This window comes from Stenella coeruleoalba (genome assembly GCF_951394435.1).
Source record: "Stenella coeruleoalba genome assembly, chromosome: 10".
Taxonomy (NCBI): domain Eukaryota; kingdom Metazoa; phylum Chordata; class Mammalia; order Artiodactyla; family Delphinidae; genus Stenella; species Stenella coeruleoalba.
The window spans coordinates 77,011,613-77,025,429 of record NC_137156.1 but is presented as its reverse complement, the minus strand read 5'-3'; the positions used below and the strand labels follow the sequence as shown (position 1 = coordinate 77,025,429).

Here is a 13,817-nt window from a genome sequence, read left to right as displayed (position 1 = left end):
GGAGGTGGGGGGGTCGGCCGGTGGAGGGCTGGAAGTGGAGAGTCGCCGAGCCGCACACCGCTACGTGCGGTGATTTATTATCTTCATCAATGGCCAATACTTTTCCTGTCTTAACCCGACCAGAAAGGAGCGGGTCTGGGTCTGCCAGCCGCGAACAGCCTGCAAAAGGGTAAAGATGAAGGTAGGCAAGGCGCGAGACAGAAAAAAATCCGCCCCGGCACGAACAGCAATTCAGTTGCCGACCCGCCCGCCCCCCCGCGCCCAGACCCGAGCAGCCCAGCCAAGCAGAGCTGGGGGATAAAGGGGCCGCGAGCCCGGGCTGGGGGAGCCACGAATCTCCCTAAACCGCCTGCTCCCTGCCCTCCCACCGCTCCCAGGCCCCCGCGCCCAGGAAGGCTCCATCGCGCCGGCACCGAAGCTCAGCCCGTGCCCCAGCCCCGAGCCAGGGTCGTCCCTGACCCCCGAGACCAGAACGCAGGCTGCTTCCAACATCTCCAGTCCGCCACGGCCAGCCTCCAGCTTCCATTCCCCGAACACTAGCCTCTCCAAAGAGTCGGGGAGCAGCAAATCAAGTCCCCCCTTCTGAGCCCCTTCAACCCTCGCCTGAGCGAGGGACGCACCCTGGGCCCCCCAAACCCACAGAGACATACTCCCCATGGCCCCAATCTCCCCAACAGTCCCAGAGCGCTAGCTCTCCCGAACAGCGGCGGGTCAACAGAACGAGTCTTTTCTCCTGACTCCGATTCCCCCGGGCCCCCTAAACCCGAGCGAGAGACACACTCCTGCGGCCCCTGTCCCCCTCCCCGGCCAGCCCCTGCTTCCACCGTGCCCAACCACCAGCCTCCCAAATTACGCCGCCAGAACCAGCGGAGCGGCTCCCTCTCTCCTCCGCGGGCGTCGACCCTCCTCCACCCTCTCCGGGGTCTCCGGGACGGGCACCCGAGCTCCATGCCCCGGCGGCAACTCCGCATCCCCCGCGCGCGCTGCCCAGGGCCGCGTCCCCTCGGCGGCCGGCACTCACCGGGGAAGCACACGACATAATGGAGCACGGAACTGGTGATTTTCAGGAACAAAATCCACCAACACGGTTCCAGTAACCTCCGCATGTCCGAAAACGCACATCGAAAAGAAGAAAGCAGGGGGGGGTAAACTTGTTGAATAAGTTCTTGCCTCGGTGTAAGCCTTCGCTAAGCCCGGGCTCTTCCCTTGCTAGTCCGCTCTACTGGGCCCCCGCGCTCAGCGGACCGAGTCCCCCTGGAATCCGGGAAGCCGCCGAGCGCCCCCCGGAAAATCTCAAAAAGTGACCGAGAACGCGGAGCCACGCTGGGGACGATCCTCGGCGGAGAAGGGCTGCTTTCCGTTCAAAAAGGAGCGAGCCGAGCGAGCAGGGCGAGGAGTCGGCGGGCGGCAGTGATGCCTGGGGCCCGGGGTAGGCAGGGACCGCAGGCGGCGGCGGCGAGCAGCCGAGGATCCCCAACTTGAGTCGGCAGCGCAGCCCGAGAGCCGGCGGGCGGCGGCGGGGCTGAGCGCGGCGCTGCGTCTCCGGGCTTCAGGCAGGCAGCTCCTTCCAGGGCCCGGGGAAGGAAGAAGGCATGTTTGCGAGCGGGGAAGGGGCGGGTAAAGGCGGGGGGAGCGAAGAGCCCCCCAAAATAGAAACAGCCAGAGGAAACCGAGGGAAACACAAAGGATCTCAGAGGGACGCTGGGGCGAGGGCGCCTTCAGTCCATGCTCCTGAAAGTTGTGGCTCTGGCGCGAGCTGGGGAGGATCGGGGAGCGCGGGGCTGGAAACTAGCCATGCCTCCATACAGGAAGTAACATGTGAGCATGGATCCTGGCAGAGACTTTAAAGCCGGCGAGCGAGCGAGCAAGGGGCGCGCGGCGGCGGTGGCGGCGGCGGCGGCGGCGCGCGACCCGGGGCGCGCAGCCGGGCTGCCGGCGGCGGGTGCGCGCGCCCCGTGCTCTTAAAGCAGCCGCACTCGGCTCCCAGCTCGCAGGCGTCTTACAACCCGGTTCTCCCCGCCCACAGCCCCGGGTGCTGCAGTGTCGTCTGGGGCAGTTTCGGGGCTAGGGGCCGCTCTGGACGGGTCTCGGAGAGGAGGAGGAGAGCGACTGCCTTTGGGACCGGCGAGTCTCTCCCAGATTCCCGTCCTGCGAGTTCTTAAAGACGCCGCGCTGCGAGCGGGCTTGGCGAGGTTTCCCCCGCCCCCTCTGCGTTGCTCGCGTATCCGAGACTTGGGGGGGCCCAGTCTCCGGTTTGAGGAGAGGTTGGGGCGGCCTGCTGCCTTTACAGGGCAAGGAGGTTTCATGTTGGGTTTCTTCGCCCTGGCAGCACCGCGGTGGGGCGCTTCCTGCCCGCCCCCTGTTCACTCCATGCTCGCGCCCCCAACCCGGCGAATGCCCCCGCCTGGAAACAAAGCCAAGCGGCCTTCGCACTCGGGCTCCGCGTTGGGGTTTAATTTCTTTCTTTCTTTTTTTTTCTTCTTGGGCTTCCTTTGGTCTTGTTCCCGGCCAGGGAGAGGTGGGGGAGGGGAGAAATATCTATCCTAGGCTTGCGAAAACCAGCCCTTTCGAGTCCCACACACCATTTCCCCGCGCCACGGTAGATCAGTGGCGGAGTTTTCCCAACTCGCCGCTCCACGGGAGGAGGGAAGGTTCCCGCACCACAGCCTGCTGGTGGGGAGGGTGCAGGAAGTGCGCCTCTTACCCCTGGCTGGGTGAAAGCTGCGCCGCGGGGCAGGACCGATTTCCTGGCAGCTACCCCGGGGAGCGGCAACCACTTTAGCAATCGTGGAGAGGCGTCCGGGGGAAATGGAGGACAGGGCTTATCTGTAATGAGTTTTGTCCCTAGGCTCTTGGTGAGAAAGATCTTTATCGCTTAGACTTCTTAGCGCCCTATTTTTCCCCCTTACGCCGTGCTAAAAGTGGGGGATGAGGGCTATTGATTAAACGTGTAATTGAGCCAAGGTGATTAGCCATTTGTAATTTTTGCCTAATTTTTCTGCGTCTGTTTAAAAGCCATCTTGACTTGTTTTTAACGTGCCCCTGCTGTTTCATCCCACCACGCAGGGTCTCCCACCCACCCAAACATCCGAACCGGATGCAAGGTTTTCAAATAATATACAGATGTTCCACATCCTCCCGCAAGATGTGATTAGGGAAGCACTTTCACACCCACACGTCCAAAAGAAAAATCTTTGAAAAGTTACATTTGGGATTACGGACTAATAAAAGCCAGGAAGTTCCCTGGGAGGGCCAGCGCTCTATCTTTAGCAAAACGGGGGTGAACACCCTCCCCCAGGGTGGGGAATGAGTCGAGTTTATTTGCTTTGGGATTTGGGCCTTCCTGGTTTTGTTGGAATCCTGACTCCCCCATAGATGCTGGGAGAGGGTCAGTTTTCTTGGGAGTGTTGTATTTAAGGGTTGTCCATTGGTCAGTGGGAGCTTTGAGAGACGTTCTTATGACCCCTGCGTGTATGATTACCTCATTAAAAATTGCGTGATAGGGCTTCCTTGGTGGCGCGGTGGTTGAGAGTCCACCTGCCGATGCAGGGGACACGGGTTCGTACCCCGGTCCGGGAAGATCCCACATGCCTCGGAGCGGCTGACCCCGTGAGCCATGGCCACTGAGCCTGCGCGTCCGGAGCCTGTGCTCCGCAACGGGAGAGGCCACAACAGAGAGAGGCCCGCGTACTGCAAAAAAAAAAAAAAAAAAAAATTGCGTGATAAAATGGAGAAATCTGTGGAATTTCAATCAGGACAGAACACCTGGATAGACATCCGCAGGTGAGTTTCCTCCTTTGGAAAATAACGTAATAAAAACTGCCATTTGTGGGATGCTTACTACCTACCAGGTATTGTGCTAAATTCTTTCTCTAAGCTCTTCATTCCATAAATTTATTGAGCACTTATTGAGGGAGGGAGGGGGCGACTGGGAACACAGCCATGAACAAAAAGGGCAGGCCTGTGACCTGTATGGAGCTTACCTTCCAAAGTACAGGATACACTCTCAGAATCCTTACAACAGTTCTGCCAGCAGTAAGAATTATTTTGCCCTTTTATAGACAAGGAAACATACTCAGAGGAGTAAAATAATGGACCCCTAGCTAGTGAGTAGCAGAGCTGAGATTCTCAGGTCTGTCTGCCTCCACAGATGTGAAAAGGCAAAGAAATGATGGTTTGAGAAGACACTAAAATGTGGGATGGAGAGACCTCAAATGGGTTTGGAGACAGAATTATCACTAGCCTCATAATATAGGAGGCCCCCACATTAAAAATTAACATTAAATTAGGTCTGGGCTGGTGACTATCCTGGGGCCCTAGGCTGAAGTATACCAGGAACTGCTCTTGGAAGCACCCTCCGACAACCCAGGCCCCATTAGTTCCCATAATAAAGTAGAATGTTATAGGCATACCACATGGGATGGCTTTTCATTCATTCTACAACCAGTTACAGAGTAGCTCATGCACACCAGACACTCTACCAAGTGTCAGTGGCACAAAATGACAGGCAGTGGACCTGACAATGCTCTCACCTGCTGATTACAACTCCCCAGGTGATGTGGGAGCTGCGTGATATGGTGAGCGCTCCAGGACAGTCGGTGTGAAGGGCCATATGAGTGCCACAAAAGGTGAGGAGAACCCCATGGGAAAATAAGAAGGCCGCAAAGAGAAGGTGCTGGTTTGGGTAATAAATTATCCCCAAACTTAGTGTCTTAAAACAATACATGTTTATTATCTCACAGCTCCGTAGGTCAGAAGTTGGGGCACAGCATAACCGGGTCCTCTGCTCCAGGTCGCCCTAGGCTGAAATCAAGATGTTGGCCAGGGGTTCTCATCTGGAGCCTAGGGTCCTCTTCAAAACTCATTCAGATTGTTGACAGAATTCAGTTTTTTTGTTTTTCAAGAATTTAGCCCTTTGTAGTTGTAGGCTGGAGGTCCCTATTTTCTTGCTGGCTGTTGGCTAGAAGTCAGTCTCTGGCTAGAGGCCACCTTCAGGTCCCAGCCAAGTGGGCCCCTCACAAAATAACAGCTTACCTCTTTAAAACCAACAGGAGAATCGCCCTCCAGTTGGCTATGAAGGAGTCCTGGGAATGACAATGCCATCACTTTTGCCATATGACGTAACCTAATTAAGGAGTGACTATCCTATTACGTTCACAGGTCTCACCCACTCTCAGAAGAGGGGATTATAAACCAGGGGTAGGAATCTTGGGTATCATCTTAGAATTCTGCCTACCATAGTGCTGGTGATCTATCTTGAGTATAGACTGGTGGTTAAAAGCAATAGCTCCCAAACCATTCTATTTGGGTTCTGATACTTATATCTGCTTGACTTTGGGCAACTTAACCACTTGACTTTTCATCACTTATGTGCCTCAGTTTCCTCATGTGTAAAGAGGGAATAATAACTATACCTACTCTTAGGCTACTCTCCAGTAGCCTTAAATTGAGAAGATTAGAAGGAGTTAAAAAGAATAAAGTACTTAGAGCAGTGCCAGGTGCCTAATAAGCATTTGATAAACATAAACTATTACTGTTATTTTCTTAGCAAGCTTAAGCAATAAGGAGTGAACATCCGTCTTTTTCTACCTGCTCAGCCTCCATTTCTTTTCTTCTAGTAAATGCATTCCAGTTTCCTTTGTGCTAATCTCCCCAGATGGTCTTGGGAAGCCTAACCCTGTATTCCTCCATCACTACCCTCTGCCTCTCCACCTCACTGGCTCACCTCACCTGTCCCAGCCTGACTGTTTGGACCATCTCAACCCGCTGGCCTGATTGACTTAGAGATGGCCACATGTTTCCACCTGCTCCAATGAAAGTTAAACTTCCTCCTGGGTTTGCCACACTGGATAGACTTCAGCCTTGAGAAGCAAGGAGGTCCCGACTTGAGAAGAGCCCGCTTGGGGTGAAGTGGACACACAGAGAAAAGCAAAGGGGGGTGGTAGGGGCCAACAAACCTCTGATATCATCACTTGTATCCTTGGATTAAGTCTTACGTGAAGCCAGACCAGACCATGGGCTTTTCAGTTACTTAGGCCGATAAATCCCTTTTATTCCTTTTACCTCTTTGAGTTGGGTTTTTATTAAATTGGAACTAAAACCTTGAAACCTGGAACTTATGGCAAAAGATAAGTGAAACATCCACATTTTTCATTTTTCCAAAAAAGAAGCAGGAGCTCTTAGAATTAAGTGCTTTAGCTGAGGTGATTGAGAAAGTAAACAACAGAAGACTCAAGCTTCTGACACCCGGTCTACAGTAGCAATCACTTCTTTCTTGTCGAAAAAAAATCACTCCAAAACTTGGTCACTTGAAACAACCATCATTCTGTTTGTTCTTGATCCTGTAGGCCAGCAATTTGGGCTGAGCTCAGCTAGGCAGTTCAGCTAGTTTTGTCTGAGGTCATACATGCAGCTACGGCACCAGCTTCCAGAGGCTCATCTGGGTCTGCACAGTGCAAGATGGCCTCAGTCACATGCCTGACAATTGGTGCTGGCTGTTGGCTGAAGCCCCCCAGCCAATGACATCTCCAGTAGCCCCTCTCAGACTTATTCACAAAGATGTCTCAGGCCAGTAGGACAGAGAGTGGAAGCTACAAGGCATCTTGAGATCTAGACTTAGCAGTGGCATAACATCACTTCCACTGCATTTTATTGGTCAAAGCAAGTCTAAAAGCCCGCAGGTAGGGGAAGGTGGAAATAGCCCCCAGTCCTTGAGGGGAAGAACAGTAAAACTGCATTACACAGAGGCATGAACTATGGCCTTTGCAAACAATCTACTTCATCTACTGTTAATCTAAATGGTGCTGGCATGGGTTGAATTGTGTCCCCCAAAGAAAATATATTGAACTCCTAACCCTTAGTACCTCAGAATGTGAATTTATTTGGAAATTGGATCTTTACAGAGGTAATCAAGTAACAATGAGGTCATTAGGGTGGGGCCCAATCCAATATGATTGGTATCCTTATAAAAAGGGGAAATTTGGACACAGATACCGATAAGCACAGAGAGAAAACGATGTGCAAACACACGGGAAGGAGATGCATGTGACTGCAACAATGCATCTACAAGCCAAGGAACACCAACGACAGATGGCGAACACTAGAAACCAGGAAGGGGGAAGGAAGATTTCCCCTCCATGTTTCAGAAGCAGCATGGCCCTGCTGACACTTTGATTTTGGACTCCTAGCCTCCAGAACTCAAAACTGGGTCATTTGTAGAGACGTGGATGGGCCTAGAGAGTGTCATACAGAGTGAAGTAAGTCAGAAAAACAAATATCGTATATTAACGCACATAGGTGGAATCTAGAAAAATGGTATAGATGACCTTATCTGCAAAGTAGAAATAGAGACACAGACATAACGTAGAGAAGAAATGCATGGATACCAAGGGGGAATGGGGTGGGGTGGGAGGAATGGGGAGGTTGGGATTGATACATATACTATGTATAAAATAGACAACTGAGGGGAACATACTGCATAGCACAGGGAACTCTACTTAATGCACTGCGGTGTCCTAAATGGAAGGGAAATCCAAAAGGGAAGGGATGTATGTATATGTATGGGTGATTCATTTTGCTGTGCAGCAGAAGCTAACACAATGTAAAGCAACTGTACTCCAATAAAAATTAATTTAAAAAAAAAGACTGATAATACCAAGTGCTGGGTAGGATGCATGGCATATGAAACTCTCATTCATTGCTGGCTGGGATATAAAATGGTACATCTACTATGGAAAACATTATAAAGTTGAACATATACTTACCATATAACCTAGCAATTCCACTGTAGGTATTTACCCAAGTGAAATGAAACACGTTTGCACAAGAGTCTATATATAATGTTTGTAGCAGCTGTAGTCTTAATTGAAAACTGGGAACAATGCAAATGCCCTTCAATGGGAGAATGGATAAACAAATTATGGTATATATAAAAAATGGAATACCACTCAGCAATATAAAGGTATGAACTATTTTTTTCTTTTAAAGCTTATGACATTCTTAAGGTTTTTTAAAAAAAATTATTTATTTAATTAATTTATTTTTGGCTGCATTGGGTCTTCGTTGCTGCGTGCGGGCTTTCTCTAGTTCAGGTGAGCAGGGGCTACTCTTTGTTGTGGTGCACGGGCTTCGCACTGCGGTGGCTTCGCTTGTTGCGGAGCATGGGCTCTAGGTGAGCGGGCTTCAGTAGTTGTGGCACGCAGTCTCAGTAGTTGTGGCACACAAGCTTAGTTGCTCCACAGCACGTGGGATCTTCCCAGACCAGGGCTCGAACCCATGTCCCCTGCCTTGGCAGGCAGATTCTTAACCACTGTGCCACCAGGGAAGCCCTAAAGGTATGAGCTATTAATACACACTACAACTTGGATGAATTTTAAAAACATTACCCTGAATGTAAGAAGCCAGTCTCATAAAGTTGCATTTGTATGGTTATGTAACATTCTGCAATGATTAAGACTATAAGAGTAGAGAACAAATCAGTAGTCGCCAGGGATGAGGCGTATAGAGAGGGTTTCCCCTTAAAGGGGCAGCATAAGGGAGGTAGTTTTCTGGAGTGATGAAATTGTTTGTATCCTAATTGTGATGGTATTTACATGAATATATGCCTGTGTTAAAACTCATAGAGCTATGCATCAAAAATTAAGTCAGTTTTACTGTATGTAAATTTAAAAAAACAATTTTTCAAAATGGGACTTTAGTGGTTCAGGGAATACTGACTTCGGGAATGACTGAATCCTAGGCCTTAAACAATGTCAGAAAGAATTAACCTCTCTCCACCTTTTGTCTCTTTTATTCTAGGCTGGATTTATTCTCAGCTTGGCCTTCCATTTGAAGGGAGTGACTATCATTGGACCAAGCTGAGTCCAGTGTCTTCCTGGAGTTGTGGACCATGCCACCCTTTGGCCAGAGGAATGGAATACGATGATTGGCTGGGGCTGGGTCGTGTGCCCACTGCTAGGGGCATGAGGGTAAGTGAGAGCCAAACTGATCCAATCCACACAGACGGAGGACGTGGAGGATGTTGTTCCCTGAAGAAAAATCAAGTTGCTGTCACTAGAATAAAGAGAATATATGCTAGACAGGCAGAAACTGTAAACGTCTCTGTCTTCCACCTGGCATTTCTTTAATTCTGGATTATATTATACCCTGCTGTCTAAGTCATACCTTACCCATAAGCCATACATTCTTTGAAATCAAGGACTCTGTCTTATTTTTCTTTTTAGCTTCCAACACCATACACATTTTTTTTTCAACTTAGTAGGTGCTCAATAGTATTAGTAGCATGCGTGAGTGATAGAATGACTGATGACTAAGCATTTATGAGTATGTTTATAAAACTGTACGTTTGTGTATACATCAAAAGCCTCTAAAGGCACATTATTTCATGTTTCTCTGGACCACATTAATAGCCACATTCCCATTTAATCTTGCTTCTCTCCACCGAGGTTTTAACATGTACAGCTAAGTTTTCCAACAACGGCAAATCAGTCATTACATCATCATCCATCATGTCTGAGTTCTCAGTGATGAAGGTGTCTTTCTTCCCACATTTGCAATTTGGGTGGGCAAAAGAGCCATAAAGATATATGACAGAAGACTGGAGAATTGGATTAAACAAGGTTAAACAAGATTCCATTTTCTAGGTCCCTCTTCACTACAGGAGTTTTGTTGATCCACAGAACGAAGGGGCCAATTATTTGGACATTTTTTCTTCAAGCTCTCAGAAGAAAATTGTAGTGAAATCATTTTTTGCTCTGTTATTGGAATAGCAGAGAGCTGGGAAAAGCAACCAAAAACAATGACTTGTTTATTTTGAAGTTATTAAAAGAAATGCTTTATCCACCTAAAATCATAATTTCTAACAGCTGTGGGGTCCAGGTTAATCGTTGTAAAGTATCACTCCCTGACCACACTGTCCAACTGGTCACTTTCTATCACCGCACACTATCCCTTCCACAATAAGTTAGCGCGTGATGTATGTGTACGGTTTCATTGGTTTATTTACGCCACTGGAGTATGAGTCCTATGCAGACAGGAAAGTCACGTATCTGAATCAATCACCAGTGGGCCCCCAGAAGGTGGCTACAACATGCATATAATTAGGGCTCAATCCATACAATTAATTATGTTGGGTTAATGAATGAAACAGTGATGGCCACCAGGCACTTTACCAGCTCAGTCTTTGGCATTTCCACTACCGAGGGTCTCTACTTCTTAATTCCCCCTCTTAACATTTCTCAGTGTCTCTATCTTGGGCTTAATAAGAGAAGCAAACATAGGTATTATTCCTCACATGGGCCCTGCCCTTCCCGGCTGCATTCCTCTCCTCGTATCATACCATTCTGCCTCATTTTTAGCCAATCTTATTCTTCCCATGTTTGAAGACCTAACTTAAATGTCACCTCCCTCTTCAGGGAAGCTCTGAATGTCTGGAGCACAGGCACGACTTCTTACCCTTAAGGTCCACTCGCGGCCATGTTAGCTCTCTCTTCCTCCCTCTCCCTCTCGTTCATTCATCCAGCACCTTAGAATCTGCTTAGATCAGAGAGGTAGTGAGATAAGATTTGTGACCTCAGAGTCCTTACAGCCCTCCCAAGGAGACATAGGGCAGGCAAGTACTTATAACAACGCTTAACCATTCATCTGTCGATGGACATTTAAGTTGTTTCCATGTCTTGGGTATTGTGAGTAGTGCTGCTATGAACATAGAGGTGCATGTATCTTTTTGAATTATAGTTTCGTCCGGGTATATGCCCAGGAGTGGGATTGCTGGATCATATGGTAGTTCTATTTTTAGTTTTCTGAGGAACCTCCATACTGTTTTCCATAGTGGCTGCACCAACTTACATTCCCACCAACAGTGTAGGAGGGTTCTCTTCAAAAAAACAAAACAAAACAAAAAAATAACACAACGGTTAATACTTGCATTGAAAACAGAGCGTGCAAGAAAAATCTCAGAGGACCTGGGAAGGCTTTGAGAAACATCTTTCACTTTGTGCTCATATTATAGGTGCTCATATATGTAGATTTCTCTTCCTTTCTAGATTTTCAGGTCCTTCGGGACAGAGACTTTATATCTGCATTATTTTCATCTCTGCAGGCACCCTCCCCAGCACTCAGCATGACGTTCTTAACACAGGAAACACCCAATAATTGCTTATTGAATCAGTGAATAAATAGTTTGCTTTGAAAATACTGAGAGTATCTTTTCTCCCCCCTAATTTGGATAGAAAACGCATTTTCACTTTACTTAGCATAAGGTCATCTCTACTGGAAAACAAAAAAAAGTCTTTTAATTTATCTGATCCCTCCAAAGACATAATAGGAACTTGAAATTGAGAGGAAGTCAGGTGCCTGAATGGGGGACACATGGAAAGAAACAGACAGATATTAAAAGTCACTCAGACAGGAGAGGGCTGTTGAACTGGAAAACTATTAATGGTGTTAAATCAGTTTCCACTGTGAACTGTTAACGCTCACAACAATGTTGAAAGCACCTGGAAGGCACATTTCTAAAGTCAGAAAGCCACAGCAAACATTTTGTTTTTGTCTGTCAACTTCAGAAAACAGAATAAATATAAGCTTTTTTGTAGATGCGAAAAAGAGGTAGTTTAGTTTCCACAGTCATGTGATTTATAGACTTCCAAATTATTCCATATTGCTAAAATTAGAGGATCTGAACTTGTAGTTCATAAGCGATGTTAACAGGAGAGTTTCTCTCTCAAGCTCAGGGTAGATGCATTCCTTTTGGTGTGTGCTCTGAGCCCTGAAAGTCAGGGCATGAAGAACCTCTGAGATTCAGACGTGGGGCAAGCCAGGCAGATGCTGAGAAAAGAGGGTTTTTATTTCAACAGAGTCACAGAAACACGTGGTGCTGGCTGTGATTTACAACGACATAGAGACAATCCAGAATGCTGGGGAAAGCAGAGTGGGAGGGAAACCCATCAGAGGTAACGAGGACCAGAAGTGAAGAGACAGGTCATGGATAACTTGAAATTCCGCTTTGCCAAGCAGAAAGTCTGGCCCCAAGCAGAGAACTACGGATGCTGGCCTCAGAATACTTATTTAAATGCCCTGATCTTTCTTTTTTAAACAAAGGATTGACTGAAAGACAAAACAAACTGCCCCAGAAATGATCTAGCATCAATGGGAAAAGAGCTTGGACAAAGACTCGATATCCAACTAGGTTCCTGTGCTACTGTTATTAGCCAGTAACAGGGTCCCGTTTCCTGAACACCTGGCATGGGATGTGTAAAGGTAGGTATCATCATCTCTATTTCATAGGTAAGGAAAAAGGCTCAGAGAGGTGAAGTGACTCACTGAAAGCCACACCAGCTAGTAAGCTGCAAAAGTGGAATTCAAAGCCAGTCCTTTCTGGCTCCATAGTACACGTTTTCCATCTTACACACTTATTACTCAAACTGGTCCCAGAAGCATCAACGTGGTCTGGGGGTTCAACAGGAGTGAAGAACCTGGGCACCCATCCAGACTTGTAAAATCAGAATCTGTATTTTTACACAGTCCTCAGATGATTGATATGCTCATTAAAATTGGAGCACTGTCTCAGATCTCAATCCTTGCTGTATATTGGAATCACCATTAAATCCTGGGAGGTATTTCAATTAAATCCTTGCTTTACATTAAATCACTATTAAAGCAGGGGATACTTTAAAACCAGAGATACCAGAGCCCACTCTAAAACAATTATATGAGATTCTCTGGGGTTGGAGTCTGGACATTGGTAGTATTTTCTGCTCCCCAGGTGACTCTAGTTCTTAGCATCACATAGTCTCGGATGCTAACTTTTTTGTTGTTGTTGTTGGTGTTGGTTTGTTTTGCGGTACGCAAGCTTCTCACTGCTGTGGCCTCTCCCACTGCGGAGCACAGGCTCCAGATGCGCAGGCTCAGCGGCCATGGCTCATGGGCCCAACCGCTCCACAGCATGTGGGATTCTCCCGGACCGGGGCACGAACCCGCATCCCCCGCATTGGCAGGCGGACTCCCAACCACTGCGCCACCGAGGAAGCCCTCGGCCGCTAACTTTGCAAGGCTGTTTAGGGCAGAGTGATGAGGAGGTGGAGAAGGTCTGTTTTCAGGCCTTTATGGAACCCTTGCCTTTTTTCAAACCACTTAGTCTCATCTAGTGGTTCTCTACCCTTGCTCTAACAGAGCCAGCTGGAAGCTTTTAAAAAACCTGATGTGCAGACCATACACCATACCAATTAAATCAGAAGCTCTCGTGGAGGGACCCTGGCATCTGAAATTTTTAAAGCTCTGCGGTGTTTCCCATGTGGAGCCAGGGTTGAGAACCTCTGCCCTGATTAGAATCTCTGAGACCTGCAACTCATCCATTCCTCAACAATAAAAGCCAGTTTGCAGGAAATATGGGAAATAGAAGAACAAGAGAAATAACACCATGGGGAAGCAACCAGCCAAGTCGAGGAGGGGTGACAACCCAGTTTCTCTAACAAACACCTCAATGGCATTAAAAAGGCAGAAGACATCTGATAATCTATTTTCTCTATCTCAGGGCCCAGATGTTCACATATTTTTTTATAATAAAAAGGTTTTAAAAAAATACTTGGGGGTGAAGCTGAGGAATCTGCATTTTAACCCTATCCTCAGGGGATCCTGTTGAATAATTATATTTTGAGGACTTCTCCATAACAGGGAATTCATTAAGCCCCTGGGAATTCTTGGTTTCCACTTAAGTAGGTTCCAGTACTGAAAGCACGTTTTTCTCAGCTTTTGGACTGGCTAAGTGTTGGGGGGAGGGGGTTGTTTTTTTGTGTTTTTTTTTGACTGCAAGGCTTGCGGGA

The 13,817-nt window shown here is 47.9% G+C and overlaps 1 protein-coding gene across 13 annotated transcripts in view; it reads right to left on the bottom strand.

Moving 5' to 3' along the window:
- The window catches only part of PTPRG (protein tyrosine phosphatase receptor type G), a 907,646-nt gene that overhangs the window by 725,928 nt on the left and 167,901 nt on the right, over positions 1–13,817 (bottom strand). For 6 of the 13 annotated variants that reach the window (XM_079935458.1, XM_079935471.1, XM_079935470.1 and 3 more), the window contains exon 1: positions 1,022–1,615. The exons of 2 other annotated variants lie outside the window; for them this stretch is intronic. In XM_079935458.1, coding sequence (XP_079791584.1) covers positions 1,022–1,106 — 85 coding nt within the window. In that variant the 5' untranslated portion in view covers positions 1,107–1,615. Of the gene's footprint in view, positions 1–1,021; positions 1,617–3,481; positions 3,691–13,817 lie in introns of those variants that run through there. 5 more of the 13 variants (XM_079935460.1, XM_079935459.1, XM_079935461.1 and 2 more) reach the window with 3 other exon arrangements.